General features: G+C 53.0%; 1 protein-coding gene across 1 annotated transcript; it reads left to right on the forward strand.

Annotated features, from left to right (window-relative positions):
- The first annotated feature begins 6125 nt into the window (after positions 1-6125).
- LOC112609313 (chymosin-like) lies at positions 6126-13461 on the forward strand. Its single transcript, XM_025361877.1, is given in 7 exon segments — positions 6126-6187; positions 8086-8236; positions 9176-9375; positions 10829-10942; positions 11731-11875; positions 12465-12563; positions 13324-13461. Coding segments are annotated over 7 exon segments (909 nt in total).
- The last annotated feature ends 1948 nt before the right edge of the window (positions 13462-15409 follow it).

Raw genomic sequence — 15409 nt, forward strand, 5'->3', positions numbered from 1 at the left:
GGGAGGCTGATGTGTAAGCCATCACTCAGCAGTGAGATAAACACTCTGAGAACATCTCAGACCGAGGAGCAAACTGTGCTGGTGGTGACGTGGGTGGTTACTGCAGACAATGTGAGTGGGCTCAACAGCACCTGATTGTCTGCTTCCACTATACAGACAAAAAGGTGCAATCCTCAGTTTTCCAGACTACCTTGTAGCTGGGAGCTATAAAATGAAGTTCATCAGGCATGAGCAGTCTGCTGGTACTGTGTCTTCCCACTTCCCCTTCTTCTTGCTTTGAGATGGGATGTGATGTTTGGTTCTGTAACAGCCATTTACAGCCATAAGGAAAAGGCCAAATGAATTGTAGTGGTGTCCATTGAACCAATTCCATATTTTTCTGGACTTCTTGTTCTGTGAGAAAAATAAACTGCTATTTAAACCACCGTAGTCAGATTTTCAATTACTTGCAGCCAAACCTGTTCCTAATTGATCTCATAGGCGATATAAGAAAAGGCTTCACACAGGACATACCATTTTCTAAAATTATTTCTGTATTTATTTACAACAGAGATGGGGTCTCATTATGTTTCCCAGGCTGCTCTTGAACTCCTGGGCTCAAATGATCCTCCTGCCTCAGTCTCTCAAATTGTTGGGATTCCAGGCGTGAGCCACTGAGCCAATGCCCAGCCCATAGGATATATCTTTTGAGCAGAATCTTGAAGAAGTTGGGTAGGCAGAAAATAGAGAGAAGGGCATTAGAGCAGAGGTATAGCATAGGTAAAAGCACAGTGAGGAGAGAAGTTGCATGTCACATTGAAACGAATAAAAGAGTATTAGGTAAGTTTCTCCAAGATGGAGAGGAGGTGGGGAGGGTGTTCCAATCTCAATGAAGCACTGAGCAGAGTGTGGAGACAGGGTCATGCGTGTCATGATTGAGGCATGATGAGTGTTTGTGCCTGTTCCTGTCTGGGAAGCTGCAGAGATGAGGCTGGGAAAGTGGATAGGGCCAGACTCCTGGTGGTTAGGAGCTTGGTCTGCAGGTCTCTGCTGGTAAAAGCTCCTGAGATGGGATTGGCCTGATGAGGTGCTGGTTGACCAACCTATGGGCTTCTCTCTGCTGGGTGCCGCCCTCCCTGCCCAGAGACCTGCATGGTTCCCATTCAGGAACCAGGAATGGGTTTCACTATTGCTATTTCTCAGAACTAATAATATGCTCTTCCATGAGCAGGTGGGGCCCACGCCCCATTCTTTCTCCCAAGAGGACTTGGCAATTCCATGATGCATTGAGCAGAGGTTTCCAGGGCTCAGGCCACTTAATGCAGAACAAATAACTGTGCAGGTATGGAGGCTGGGAGTTATTCTCACCCAAATGTTCTGCTGACCTCAGCACGTGGACAGGCCATTACACCATGCACAGGGGCCATTTCACAAGGAGGAAGAAGAAGGGTGGGGATTTCTACAAATGTGCAGGGCGATGCTTGTTAGGTCTCCACCTCCTGGGGTCTCTTCCACTTGAGCCATTGCTCTCTCTTTGTCCTACAGTATGCCCCAGGGCCCCTTAGTCTCCTTCAGGCTCTGAGGCTTTTCAAGTGTGGACACGATTCAGTCATCTTTTGCTAATTGCAGAATTCTAAAAATTCTAACAAGTTTTTAGAAAAGCCACGGTAAGATTTCATCCCACTGGTTACCTGGTGCTGGAGGGGGATGACTCCCCTTGGTCTAGATTCCTTGAGCCTGGGGACTGACCCACAAAGTGGCTATAACAAATCGGTGCCCAGGGACACCCCGTTTTGTTCGCAGTGGTAGTTATCTGTACAGGTCTGCAGCAACCTCAATTCTTGCCTCCCCAGAAAAAAGAATTCAACTGAGGGGCGAAAGAACAGAAGGAGAGACCGAGGTAAGTTTTAGAGCAGGAGAGAAAGTTTACTAAAAAGCTTTAGTGCAGTAAGGAAAGGAAGGAAAGTACTCTTGGAAGAGGGCCAAACAGGCGACTTGAGACCAAATGCGTGGCTTGACCTCGTGACTTGGGGTTTTATACGTTGGCATACTTCCGGGATCTTGCATTATTTCTCCTGACTCCTGAGAGCTTATTGGGAAGCTGCTGATCACCAGTTCCAGGTGTTTTCTATCAACTAGGAGACTGCCTATTGCTGGTGCTGGCTGTGACCAATTATTACTTTAGAGAGACAGTTAACAACAGCCTGATGGTCACCAAACACTCCTGATGTGTGTATGGAGAGTCTTCTGCCGTACTCATACCCGGCTAGCCACCTACTGTAACACCTTGATCTCCACTTCTGATCTCCACTCAAATATGAGCGCCAATAAAGCCAATTCAAGTCAATTTCTTGAGCATCTTCTATGGATTTGCTATGGACACAGAGACTAAGGATCCCATAATTGGATGGGAGATGGAAGGATCTAATGCGTGACCCCACTGTGAAAAGCGGGGGAAGTCCAATGAGATGATGCCATGTGCTGCAGGGGACCAGGTGACAGGGAGTACAGCCCCTGGGAGTGCATGTGTGACCATCCTGGGCTCAAGTCCTCGGTCAACTACAAAGTGGTGTGACCTTGAGCAAGTTACTTCTAAGTGTCTCATTTTCCTCTTCCAAAGGCTCGAGGCAGAGATACTGAGAGGGTCATGTAAGGATCAAAGATAAGAGTATCAAGTGCTGGGCATGTGTTTGGCTTTCTGTAAATATGACTCACAAATGACTACAGTTGCGTGACTCTGAATGACTCACCTCAGTCTCCGGTCCTATTTCCTCATCTGTAAAATGTGAGAGTTACAAGCTCACGGCGCTAGTCCAAATCTCAGGTGTGTACAGAGCAGCAGGTCTTTTTGTCTTTTGTAAATCCATTGAATTTCCGCAGTGTGCCCCCATCTTCCAAATGCACGGAAAGGGGTGGCGGAGTCTGGCATCCAGGGCCATCGTCCAGGAGAGTTTGTTGCTGAGTCAGGCTGGTGGTGCATCCCTCCCTTCCTCCCCCACTGACCCTCCTGCCTATCCCTGCTTTCCTCCCCAAGGTTGAGAGGAAAATAAATCTTGGTCACTTTTGTCAATGCCCCATTGTTGTGTTTTGATCCAGGTGACTCTCCAGCATGCCAGGTCTTTGTTGTCCCTGCCCCAGCCCCCGTTGCTTCCATGCCCTGTCTGGGCCAACCCAATCTTCTGGAAGCTGCCTTAGTCATACTCCCCCAGACAGGCCACACAGCCGCTCTTCTCTGGGCTTTCCACTTCCCTGGGCTACCACCATGGAGCAGGGCTCAAGGCCCTGCCACTCAAGACCTGCCTGTCTCTCTTGCTTCTTCCTTCTGCATCCTCCAAGGAGCCTTGGGTTCTCACATGGGCTTAGGTTTCAGGCAACAGTGCCCTGAAAACCCTGCAGGTGACTTCTGCTTTCTGCTCTGCACACACCTTTTGTGAGGCAAAGAAAGGCAGAGCAGGCTTTTCCTTTCATGAGATAAAGAGAAAGCAGAAAACAGACTTTCTACATAAGGAAGACTCTCAGAATATTATTCAGCCCACTAAAAATCTATAATATTTATGGTATATTTACTTAGTGTCAGACACTCTGCATTTACTCCTTTAAAAAGCTCCATTTCACAGATGAGCAAACAGAAGTTTAGAATGCTTAACTACGTTTCCAAGTCACCCAGCTAATAAAAAGTGGAGCTGGAATATAAATTTGGGTCTCTTTGACTCTTCTTAATTCTATCACATGACCTTCCCTGCACCCTTAAAGTTGTTGCAGTTCTTGGCCTGCCGGGATAAGCTCTCCTAATGCTTTGTGCTCTCTGGGTCAGGGTTCTTAATAGTGTGCAACTGAATGCTGTTAGACTGATTCCAATCTTGTGAACAAACACAGAGCAACCAGTGCTAAGGGTCTTTGATTCTTGGCTTTGAGAGTCACCTTCCAGTGGAAGAGTTGGCTGAGCCTGATGTCCAGGGTCTTTGTTCAGGAGACTTTGTTGCTGGGTTCAGGTTGGGTCACTGGTGACATGAGGCAGAGTGGTGCAGCCCTTCTTCCTCCTGATCTTGCTAATCCCAGAGAACCCTAGCCCTAGATGCTGCAGACAGGGCCCATGGCACATGGATATTACTATCCTGAGGGGTTTCCAGAGGTGGGGAGGAGTGAGCTTGAAGCAGAGCTGCCTTCACACCTGATATTGTAAACACATTGAGCCTGTGGTGTAGTGTGCAGTGTGTTAGACTAGGAGTCTCAGGACAGTTCCAAGCTCTGTCTTCATTACAGGCCAACCCTTTGACCTCTCTGAGCCGCCATCTCCTTGTATGCAGGACATCATAAGGATGTCACCTGCTACTTCTCCGGCTGCTTCTCAAAAGTAGTGGCAAGGCCATGCACTCATTCATTTGCTTAACCAAACATTCCTTGAGCACCTACTATTCCTTGAGCACATCACATTTGGTGCTTGTGTGGCAGGAAGCACTGCTCAGAGGCAGGGCCATCAGTGTGGGGCATGCAGGCCTTGGCTTGGCAGGGCGGCCTCCTCAGGGAAGAAATCGGGAAGCAAGCTGTGCTATTTAGCGTTGACTTTGATCTCTGCTCCTGGCATCTGGGGAGGGTGGGTGCCACAAGACAGCTGGATGTGTTTGTGGTTACTTCCCAGGGCATGGGGAGCGGCAGTGTCCTGGCCTTCTGGGGACCTGGCCATCAGCTTTGTGAAGGGATGCGGCAGGGCGGGAGGCATTGCCATGGCGGGGATCAGGTCTCGCCGCATTCCTAATTCTGCTACAAAACATCAGTTCTGTTGACTGGCCTACTAAGTCTCCCTCCTGAGGCCCTTGCAAATCAAATGTATGCAACTGCAGAGCCTGTCCCTTTCCACATGCCAGCCTCTTTGGCTGCTCCTGCCTGCCCTTTCTTACGTCCCCACCAGGCCTCCCTCTCCACGTGGACATCTGTCCTGCCAGGCATTGGGCGGCTGGCATCGTGCTCTCCTACTCTCCCATGGACCTGAAGCCCTTGCCTTCCTATTTTGCCGACCTAACCCTTACACGGTCCTGATTTGCCAGCGTTAGCCTCCCCTGGTCCTTGGAACACGATCTTCTCCATCAGCTTCATGGCCACAGCCTTTGTTTTCCTTCTTATCCTGACTCTCTCTCTGGCTACAAGCCTCAGAGAATCTCTGGCCTAGACTCTAGGGGTCTCTACTCAACACACCCCTGCACATGTGCTTCTGAGGGGCTCTGTCTGCACACTCCAATGGGACTCAGAGGCTGAGTTTTGGCCTAAGCTGTTCCCTGCCCTATCACTGCCGTATTTCCCTTCTTCTATGCGGGGGCACTTGTCTGCCTTCCTGGTTCAGCCCTGCCCTGTTCTTCCAATGCCATTGTGATGTGGCATCGATTTACCCCTCCCCTCCTCAGCACCCTTCCACCGTGGAACAGGGCCTGTGTCCCTAGGGGTGCCTGTGCCTCGGGCCTGCCTTCTGTCTTAGACTGTGCTCTGTGGGAGTGGAGGCCACACCTGCTCTGTGCGCTAAACCCCAAGCTCCACTCACGGGGATGACAGAACGAACAATTCCTCTCTGCCACAGATGCCACTCTGGGGGAAGACCGAGTCCCCCTGCCACTGGAAAACTGGGCTGGGGGCAGATTCACGGATAGGGCCGGCTACCAGCTTCCGGTGGAGTCAGATCGCAGGAGGAGAGGCAGATAAGGCTGGAGTGGGATCTGCGGGGAACAGGCCTCTTACAGAGCATAAGGTGGAACATGGAACACATTTCTGGCAACGCCTCCCCTGTGTTGGCTCGAGAAGTCCCGTCTGCAAGTGGGGAGCAGGTCAGAGAGGCCTATGTTGACATTTCTCAGCCTGAAGACCAAGCATGTATATCTTTCAACTTTGAAGTCCCTGGAATACAGATATTCTCAGATAACACTCAGAATACCTAAGACCCATGCTGATAAGGGCCACAAATGGCCTGACTCAGTGTGAGTGGTCCTTATCAGCATGGTTCTTAGGTATCCTAAGCACTCTCTCACTGTATTTGTGGAGTGACCTATAGTCAGGAGCTATCTCTGAAGTCTGGGCTTCCAGCCACAGGACACCTGGCTCCCTCTATGAAGGCTGTGGATCGGGCTCTGGCTGGAGCAGTGGCCAGCCTGCGGGCCAGGATGAGGTGCCTTGTGGTGCTCCTTGCAGTCTTTGCTCTCTCCAAGGTCAATGCCATCACCAGGTGAACATCAGAGCCCAGGGGAGGGCAAGGGCATCTCGTCGTCCTCTCTGGGAGGTCTGTCCTTGGTCTTCCAGCCATTGGTCCCCCAGGGAGTCTTGGGAGAAGTGCTGCAAGTTCAACAGCTCCCTGTCAGTCTTGCCTTTGCATGCTGGGACCTTTGCTTCTGTTCACTCCAGCACTTCACAGTGTGGTGAAAAGAACAGGGAGCCAGATGGGCAACTGGGGGAATAGGGCCTGGCTCTGGAGTGAAACTGCCTGGGGTTTGATCCCCAGCTGCATCACTAACTTAACTCTCTATGCCTCAGTTTCCTCCTCTGTTCATAAAATTTGAATAATGGTAGTGTCCATCTCATAGGGATGTTGTGAGGAGAGTTAATATTTAAAAAAGGCTTCAAACAGTGCACACTGTAAGAGCTATATATGCATTTCTTAAACAAAATAAAGTTCTCTATTATACTAAGTCTTTGTGGGTGAAGATCCCAGGTTCTCCTCCCAAAATAATAACCGACATTGATTGAGCCATTTGCTCCTAGGTGCCAAGCACTCCACTAAGCCACAAATCCTCATGGATTAAGTAGATATTATCATTTGCATTTTATAGAGGAGACACTGTTGTTTAGGAAGGGTTTCTAAGGAGGGTCCCTGAGCTGTCTGAGGCTGCATGACTAGTAATGGAGGAGCTTGGACTCGGCCTCTGGTGGACTTGCACTCTCGCCATGACATCACACAGTAATCTGCAGGTGCTCAGGTTTGAGTCTGGTCAAATCCTGAGCACAGAGAAGCTCCGATCCCGCCCTGACAAATCTGGATCCCTGAAAAGGGGTCAGCGTGCCTTCAACTGGCCAGGAATCTTTGTGGCAGTCCTGAAAATACAGTTCCTCCAGGTCCCAGGGACGCTATCTGCCCCAGCACTTGGGAAGTGAACAGCTGCCATTGTATGGCTCTCAAAGCACATCTCAGCAGTCTCACAGAGGAGGACCACGCGATTCTTAGAGGTACACGGGACTGTGGGAATCACCAAGTTCTACTTCTATCTACAGGAGAGGAAACTAAGGACCAGAGAGGTTAAGCCACAGGGCTAGTCAAAGGCAGGGCCAGGAGAACGGCTAGAAAGGAAGGGGTTAACCTAAGGGAGCTGAAGCTCAGAGGGCTTTGGGGAGCCACCCAAGTTGACACAGATAGGGCAGCGCCAGGTCTAGAACCAGCTTCTGCATTTCCTCTCTTGATCTCTCCACTGTTGATCTGCCTCCATCATCTAAAACTCAAGCTTCCTCAGGAGGCCCCTGTGAGACCAGGCTCTGTGCTGAGAAACACTTTGAGAATTTTCCACTCATCTTAGGGTAAAAGCTATCCAGAGAGTGGAGAAAGGGGCTTGGCAGAGGGCAGGATTATTGTCTTAGCATTTGCCAGCATGTGGGAGACGTCGTTTTTTACTGCAGACAGTGCGCTTCCGGCGGGCAGAGATGGTGCCCTTTCCAATATTGTGTCCCCCATGCCCTGTGTAGTGTCTGGCACAGCAAGAATTTGGTGACTGAATGAGTGATAATGTGCTTAGTGCCTTTCAAACCATGGGTTTCGAAACTCATTAGTGGGTTGCAAAATACCTCTAATGGGTCTCCACCAGCATTAGAAAAAGAGAAAAGCCGTAGAAAATATGAGAGTGCACTGCAGTTAGTAAGGATAGGCAGTGATTTTTGAACTGATGTAAAATACATTTCTTACTTTGAGTTATGATTTTAAAAAATTTGAGAGCCATTGGCCTGGGGTCAGTGGGCCATTGATCGGAAAGCTGGCTGGGAACAGAGGGTAGGGAGTGGTTTATGGAGCCCACTTCTGGGAGGCTGGACAGCCTGCGGGAGATGCACACCCTCCTTACGAATTCTTCCCCATCTCCTCAGGGTTCCTCTGCACAAAGGGAAGTCGCTGAGGAGGACCCTGAAGGAGCACGGGCTCCTGGAGGACTTCCTGAGGAATCACCATTATGTGGTCAGCTGGAAGCACTCCAGCTCTGGGGTGGTGGCCAGCAAGTCTCTGACCAACTACCTGGATGTGAGTGGCTCTGCCAGCTTTTCCACTAACGAAGTGGAAAGCGTCCCTCTGCCTCTGCCTCGTCGTGGCTGTTCCTCTTCAAGAAATCTTGGAGCCTGTGGTAGAGGCAGTCTCCCTGCTCTCAGTCACCGCCACAAGAGGCTGGCAGACCCAGCAAAGGCAGTGCTCCTGTCTGCCAGCTCTGAATGCCACCACCACGAGGGTCTGAGCTCAGGCGGCTTCCTCACACAACATCCCCCAGGGTGCATGAACTGCCTCCCCCTTCCCCCAACCACCATCCCAACCTCGCACCCTCGCACCTGCCTTCCCGGCCCGGGGAAGCCCTGTCTTAGTCTGACTCAGCAGGTGTGGAGACAGCAGGTGCTATTCTGCAGCTGCCCAGGACGCGGCCACCAGCTTGCTCTTCCTCCCACCCAGGACCCAGGCAGGAGCACCCTCGGTGCCTGTTCTTTCCTGGAGTATGTCTTTCCCTCAGCTGTCACTCTTGCCAGTAAACAACCAGCTTTTTTTCTATTCTGTGCTCTCATTTCCTTATCTAGGTCACTTTTGCTGCCCGCCCCCAGCCTCTGCTCTGACAGTGGGGAGAGCTGGCAGGGAGGCGCGTGTGGCAGGGGCCACTTGGGCTGGGACTTGGGGCCTACACCTAGCTTATGCCCCACCTCTCTGTCCAGATTTCTTTTTGCCCTGGCAGGGGTGGCCCATGTCCCACCCGGGCAGGATTTTAGTTTAGGACCCAGGTCTGCTTCTGAAGCTGATTCCAGTAGTGGTTGCAGGGCTTGTGGGAGGATGAGGCCAAGTGTGGCTGGGGGTGGGAGCCAAGGTGAGGGTTGGAGGTCAAGAACCCTCTTCAGTATCCTCCCCCTCCTTCCATTTCTTCCCCCTTGAGGCACCCAGGCCTCTGAGAAGGAAGTTCAGGGCCTCCACATGATTCTCCTGCAGGTCTCTAACATTGTGGACTCCCACCAGACTGTGGGCCTGAGCACCCAGGAAGCTGGTGACATCTTCACCTACTCCGAGTTTGATGGGATCCTGGGGCTGGCCTGTCCCTCTCTTGCCTCTGAGTGGTCAGTGCCCATGTTTGACAACATGATGCAGAGGCACCTGGTGGCCCAAGACCTGTTCTCAGTCTACATGAGCAGGTAGGAGCTGTGCCCAGCTAGGGCCTAAGTTTGATGTCCTTGTAAGGACTGTCAGCTGAGGACAGTGTCCACCCCTCGGGGATGCTTCAACTCAAGGGTAGTCGCCAGCATCCAAGCAAACCTTCTCCTTTCCAGGCACATCCAACCTCTTGTCCAAAGGCCCATGATACACTGATTTATGCAGCCAGAGTTCACTGGACCAAAATTTGACTTTCCTTTCTGGCATTCAAAAAACAAAGCCCAATCCCACCTCTGCACAGGGGCTTTCAAGTTCTTTTTCACAAAGTGGCAGGGCCTCAATAACCATTTGCTGGTGTCATTGAGATGCACAGACTTTTACAGCTGACTCCAAAGGAGTCCAACCTACTCCTTTCACTAGGGAGGAAGCTGAGGCTTGGGGAGGGACCAACACCCTGAGTGGTGGTGGCCGAGCCAGGCCTGGAGCCTGGGGCTCCTGCTCCCAACCCTGTGCCTCCTACTCTACCTCCCTGCATCCTGTGATGATGCAGCTTGGCTCAGACAGAGGGGAGGATGGCAGGGAGGAGAGAAATGGACCCTCCCCAGGCGAAGCTGCTGGATGGCTGAGGCAGGGGAAGGCAGTTGGGAGCTAATTAGTGTATTCACTCATGCATTTATTCACTCAGAAGATACTTACCGGGCCCTTACTATGTGCAGGGGCTCTGCCAGAGATGGGGACACATCAGCAGATAAGACAAACTGGCAGTTAACATTCTAGCAGGAGAGGCAGACACCACACCGTTATACACGTTATCGTAATCAAACAGTTGTGATAAGGGCGCTGCAGGGGAGATTTGGGTGTGTCAGAGGCTGAATAACAGGGGAAGAAGCCCCAGCTGAGGGCAGCCAGGGCAGGCTTTGCTGAGGGAGGAGTGGGCGTTATCTGGGGAGAAAGCGTGCAGCAGAGCCGGGAGCTGGGATGGGCTGGATGAGTTCTAGGAGCCCAGGGCAGTGCTCCGGAAGTGAGTGGGTACAGTGTATGTTTCCCAGCCATGTGTGAGACACAGCCCCAGGAGGAACAGAGGGGATTTGCGTTCGGGTGGCAGTTTCCATCCAAAGTGTAGATTCCGTTGAAGATCCCCTTTCCTACTGGAGGCAGAAAGCCCTGGGTGGCAGCTGACAGGGAGTAGGGGCATAGGGAGACAGCTGGGCACACCCGAGGGTGGCTGGGGCACAGCCTGGCAGTTCCAGGACCTGTGGGGTGGGTTACTTCCTCTGGGGTCGGGCTGGGGGCTGCAGTGCTCAGAAGAAAGGGTGCTGCCGCTGACATCAGAGCAAGCCGGGAGCCAGAGGAGGCTGGAGACCTCATCCGAAGCATGGGTTAGGGGTGGGGCGGAGGAGGGTGGGCTGGGTCTCAGTGGTGTTGGCCCCGGGGTGGGGCTGGGCACCGCTTTTCCGAGCCTCGCTGAAACAGCATGCTGCACCTTGGTTTCAGGAATGACCAGGGGAGCCTGCTCACGCTGGGGGCCATTGACCCGTCCTACTACACAGGCTCCCTGCACTGGATACCCGTGCCTGTGCAAGAATACTGGCAGTTCACTGCGGACAGGTGGCTGAGCGGCCATCCTGTGTGGGCCTCAGCCAGAGGCTGATCCAGGTGTGGGCATGTGAGGGCCTGGGCGTCAGGCCACCACACTCTGAGGACTGCAGCACAGTAGCTCGTAAGACTACCCCTGAGAATCTGAACTAGACACTTCCAAGGTCGGTGACCTTTATCGGTGCCAGTGCCACACATTCACCTGCACTTTATGAACAAGACCAGCTGCCTTTCTGGGGCACCTACCGCCTGCTAGGCACTGTGCTGAATGATTATATGTCTCATTTATTCCTCACTGAGACCCCATGAGGTGGGTGCTACTATTAACCCCACTTTATAATGGACTGACATCGAGTTTGAACCTCAAGACCACCCCTTGAGGAAGTCAAGGAAGGGGTTATTAATGTACCCATTTTGTAGATGGGAAGCCTGAGTACACAAAGGTTGGGTAACTTGCTGGAGACACACAGCAAGTAAATGGCAGATCAAAAACTTGAAACCAGATCTCAGGCAATGAGTATAGTACTCGTTCTACCCCTTAATGTGGGTGAATTTGTTGTTTTATTGAAGTTTCTGCCCCATGAAAAGTGGGATGTCTTCAATTTAGCCACTGAATTGGAAGAAAATGGTTTTAGATCTTTTCTCTGGGCTCAGAAAGTACTGGGGCCTCCAGGAAGGGGCGCCAGGGAAGGGGCTGAGGGCTGGGGGCCTTCCCTTCCTACTTCGGATCCTGGCAGGGGAGGGTAGGAAGGACCTGGGGAGGGAGGGCTGGATGAGGCCGTCCTGCATACCCTCGGCAGTGTCACCATCGATGGTGTGGTGGTGGCCTGTGACGGTGGCTGTCAGGCCATCCTGGACACCGGCATCTTCCTGCTGGTGGGGCCGGGCAGTGACCTCCTCAACATCCAGCAGGCCATTGGAGCCACCGCGGGCCAGTACGATGAGGTGAGGCCAGGCCCCACCGCCCCACAAGGTTCCCTTGAAGTAGAGGCCCCTTCACACAAGCGAGAAGATGCAGAGGTGGTGAGGGAGCCCATTTCCCAGCTGAGGCTGGGGTTTCTCTGGAGGCCTCTGCTGGGGCCTTTGGCTTTGGCTGTATTGCTGTGGGAGCCCCCATGCCTCCTGGAGCGGTTGCCGTCTGACCTCCCGTTCCTCTGGGAGGGGTGCCCTCCCTGACACACTGGCCTGTGCTGTGCCCCTTCTTCCTCCTCCACCCTGAGCCTGTCCCTCTCCCCTCGACAGCCAAGTGCTCCCAGCGTCCCTGTGAGCTCTGGCTGGGCCTAGACACGGAGACACAGAGGCAACCCCCCTGGGTCCCAAGCTTGGGTCTGTCCCTGGGTTCATGACTGCGGTGGCTCTTTTGAGAACCATGTCTCGGGACCGGGCCTCACCCTGAGAGCCTCCCTGTGGTCCTAGGTGTAGGCAGGGCTCCCTCCCTGCCCCATGGATCATGGGATGGCAGGAGGGGTTCTGGGCCTCTTCCAGTCAGCTTCCACCCTCGCCGCTTGTAAGAGGACCTCCCTTGGTTCTTTAGTTTGACATCGACTGCAGGCGCCTGAGCAGCATGTCCACCGTTGTCTTCGAGATCCACGGCAAGAAGTACCCCCTGCCACCCTCCGCCTACACCAGCCAGGTATGAGTCTCAGAGGGGAAGCCCGGGCTCCTCCTGCCCCTTCTTCTTCACCAGCTGCCTCCCCCACCCCCTAGTCGGGCCCTGGTGAGGCAGTGGTGGTGGTGATAAGAAGTGGTATGGAGTCCCCAGAGAATGGAGGGGCATGCGTTTGGACCAACCGGCCCTTCTGAGTGGCCATGTTGTCCTGGGGCCTCATTTGTGGCCACTTCAGCCTCATCCTGGGAAAAATGGGGAACAGCAGGGGCGGTGCGCCAAGGTGTCAGGGAGGGTGGGGTAGGCAGGGCCACAGCTCCCCATGGGAACCGCCTTCTGCTGCTCAAACTTCTAAGTCCTGGGGCCTAGAGCTCTGTGCAGGGTTCACTTAGCCAGCCTGGGCTTTGTGGGACCCGGCCCTTGGCCCCACTGACCACTGACCTCCACCCCCAGGCCTGCTCTGGCTGGTCATCAGGGCAGTAGGTGCTGAGAGCAGGAGGCAGGGGCTGGGGAGGACGAGTGATGGGGAGTGGGGTCCAGTGCAGGGAACAGGACTCAGGATGCCAGGACCCTACCCGGTGATCCTGCATTATGTCATTTTAGTTTTTGAATCTCAATTTCTTCATCTGTTGAGACATGAATCCAATACTTGTTTATCTGGGAAGGTCATTTCAAGGATAAAATGAAGTCACAGAGGAGGAGGAGTTGTGGGTAGGGTATAAACGCCTATCTTTAGGCACAGCAAATGGGATTGGGACCAGCGTCATCTCCGCCTTGCCTTCCCCAGGACCAGGGCTTCTGAACCAATGGTTTCCAGGGTGACTATAGTTCCCAGCAGTGGATCCTGGGGGATGTCTTCATCCGGGAGTATTACAGCATCTTTGACAGGGCCAATAACCGTGTGGGGCTGGCCAAGGCTGTCTGATTGCATCACTGGCCACGGACCTCAATGTGACCAAACACACACACGCACATAGACGAGATGTGCAGGCAGATGGTTCCCAATAAACACCACATTTCTGCAAAGCCTGACTTCCCTTGTTGTCACCAGGGCTGAAACCCTGCGCCATTGTGGGGGTGGATGTGACTGCCAGGTGGTGTGTGGGCACAGCAGAAACTACGTAGTGGGAAGGGTTGGTGGGTGGAGACTACCTCGAGGGCAATGACTATTTCAAGCTCAGGTCAGGGAAGACCAAGGTGTGCCTTACCTACCTGTCCTTCACTCTAGAGCTTTCTGGGTAAAGGGCACAAGAGGGGAGACCCTCGCATGATAAGACTCGTTTGTTCCTGGGGAATGAGAGGTAAAGGGCATGGTGGTGTAGGGATGTATAGAGAACACTTGGCCCCTGGAGAGGAAGTCTCTAGCTGTATTAAGAGAGGGGCCTCAGTGCTGTTGGAAGAAGCCAGATGAACGAGTGAGCAGGGAGCATGGGGAAAGATCTGAGTCCTAGGCTGCCATCCACCCTGGGGGAGAGCCACAGTCCAGACTCCCATCCTCAGGCTCAGGGGCTCAGGCCCTGGCAGTGGTCAGAGCAGTGCCATTGCCGATGGTAAGTTCATGTTAACCTGGCTTTCAGAGGTCGATGTGTCAAAGCCAAATGCCAGTGTTCAGAGTTCCTGTGAGCGCCCAGGCTCACAGAGCCCTGTACATTCTGTTGGGGGAGAGCCACGCAGGAAATCCAAGTATTTCTGGGTCACACAAGGGGATTCAGGTGGCTTTAGGAAGTTTTTATCGGTGATGCTACTTTGAGGCCCGTCAGCTACCTTGGGAGGGAGGTGGGCAGCTCTTGGGTAGATCACAGCGCTTGGAGTCTGTTTGGCAGACTCCCTGGACTGTGCTCTGCTGGGAGCTGCAAGTGTCTGCTCTCCAGCCCTCCTCTCTTTTTCTTTGCACTCCCCGCTTTAGATAGTCTTTTTCCCATCCGGGGGAAGACAATCGAACAGGCCTTTGTTTTCTAAATCATAGCTAGTCCTGTCCCCTCTGCTTCACCTACCCCAAATATAGTGATCGGGCTTTGTCACACCTTTACAGTAGTTCAACCCTCAGAAGGCCTTGGAAAGGGGGTGGGGCTGTCTTGCTATCTAGCCCCCGGCCCTACCTCAGGCTGACCACAGGCCTGCTCTGCAAACAGCTGGAGCAGGTGAGTAACGCCCGTGTCTCCAGGAGCCGGAAGTTGCAAGTTTGGCAGTGACACTTCGCAAAGGAGACTGCCCTTCATGAGCAGTGAGGTGGGGGGCAGGAGCAGAGTGGGCTCTGACTTCTTTCTCCCAGTGGCAGCTGCTAACGGGATCTGGTTGACAAGCCATCTGGGGGCATCTCCTGGGGCCTTTCTTAGTGGTACCCAAGGACGAAAGAAATGAGGGGCCCAGGGCAGTGGAGATGCTGCCTGTGGTGCCTGTCTGGGTTTGCGGCTGTGCAGCCAGCTTGGCCACAGAGGCAGCCTGTGGCCTCCTGCAGGGAAGAGGCTGGGCTGTGGGGGTGAAATGGAGCAGGAAGGCTCAGGCTGCCATCCCTGGGTCAGCCGAGGAGCTGGGCATGGGATGGCGCAGAGGCCACAGGAGAGCATCCCAGGACTTCAAGGACAGAGGGTGGTGCCAGTAATGGGCAGGCCTTGGTGTTTGAATCTCACTGGGCCAGCGAGGTGAGCGAGCTGCCAAGGAGTCAGTCTGGCTTTGGGAAGCTTCTCGAAGCCTCGCTGTTCTTATCTAGGACCAATACTGCCTGTTTGCTAAGAACGAGACAGAATTGGGCCACTTTCATTATTTTTATACTTCTTGTATATTAAAAAAAATGCCAAATAGGCTTACAAAAATGGTTATAGATTTCAATGGTTTACATTTAGCAACTGTATTTTTAACACCCACATCCCAAC

This window comes from Theropithecus gelada, chromosome 1, assembly GCF_003255815.1.
Source record: "Theropithecus gelada isolate Dixy chromosome 1, Tgel_1.0, whole genome shotgun sequence".
NCBI classification, from domain to species: domain Eukaryota; kingdom Metazoa; phylum Chordata; class Mammalia; order Primates; family Cercopithecidae; genus Theropithecus; species Theropithecus gelada.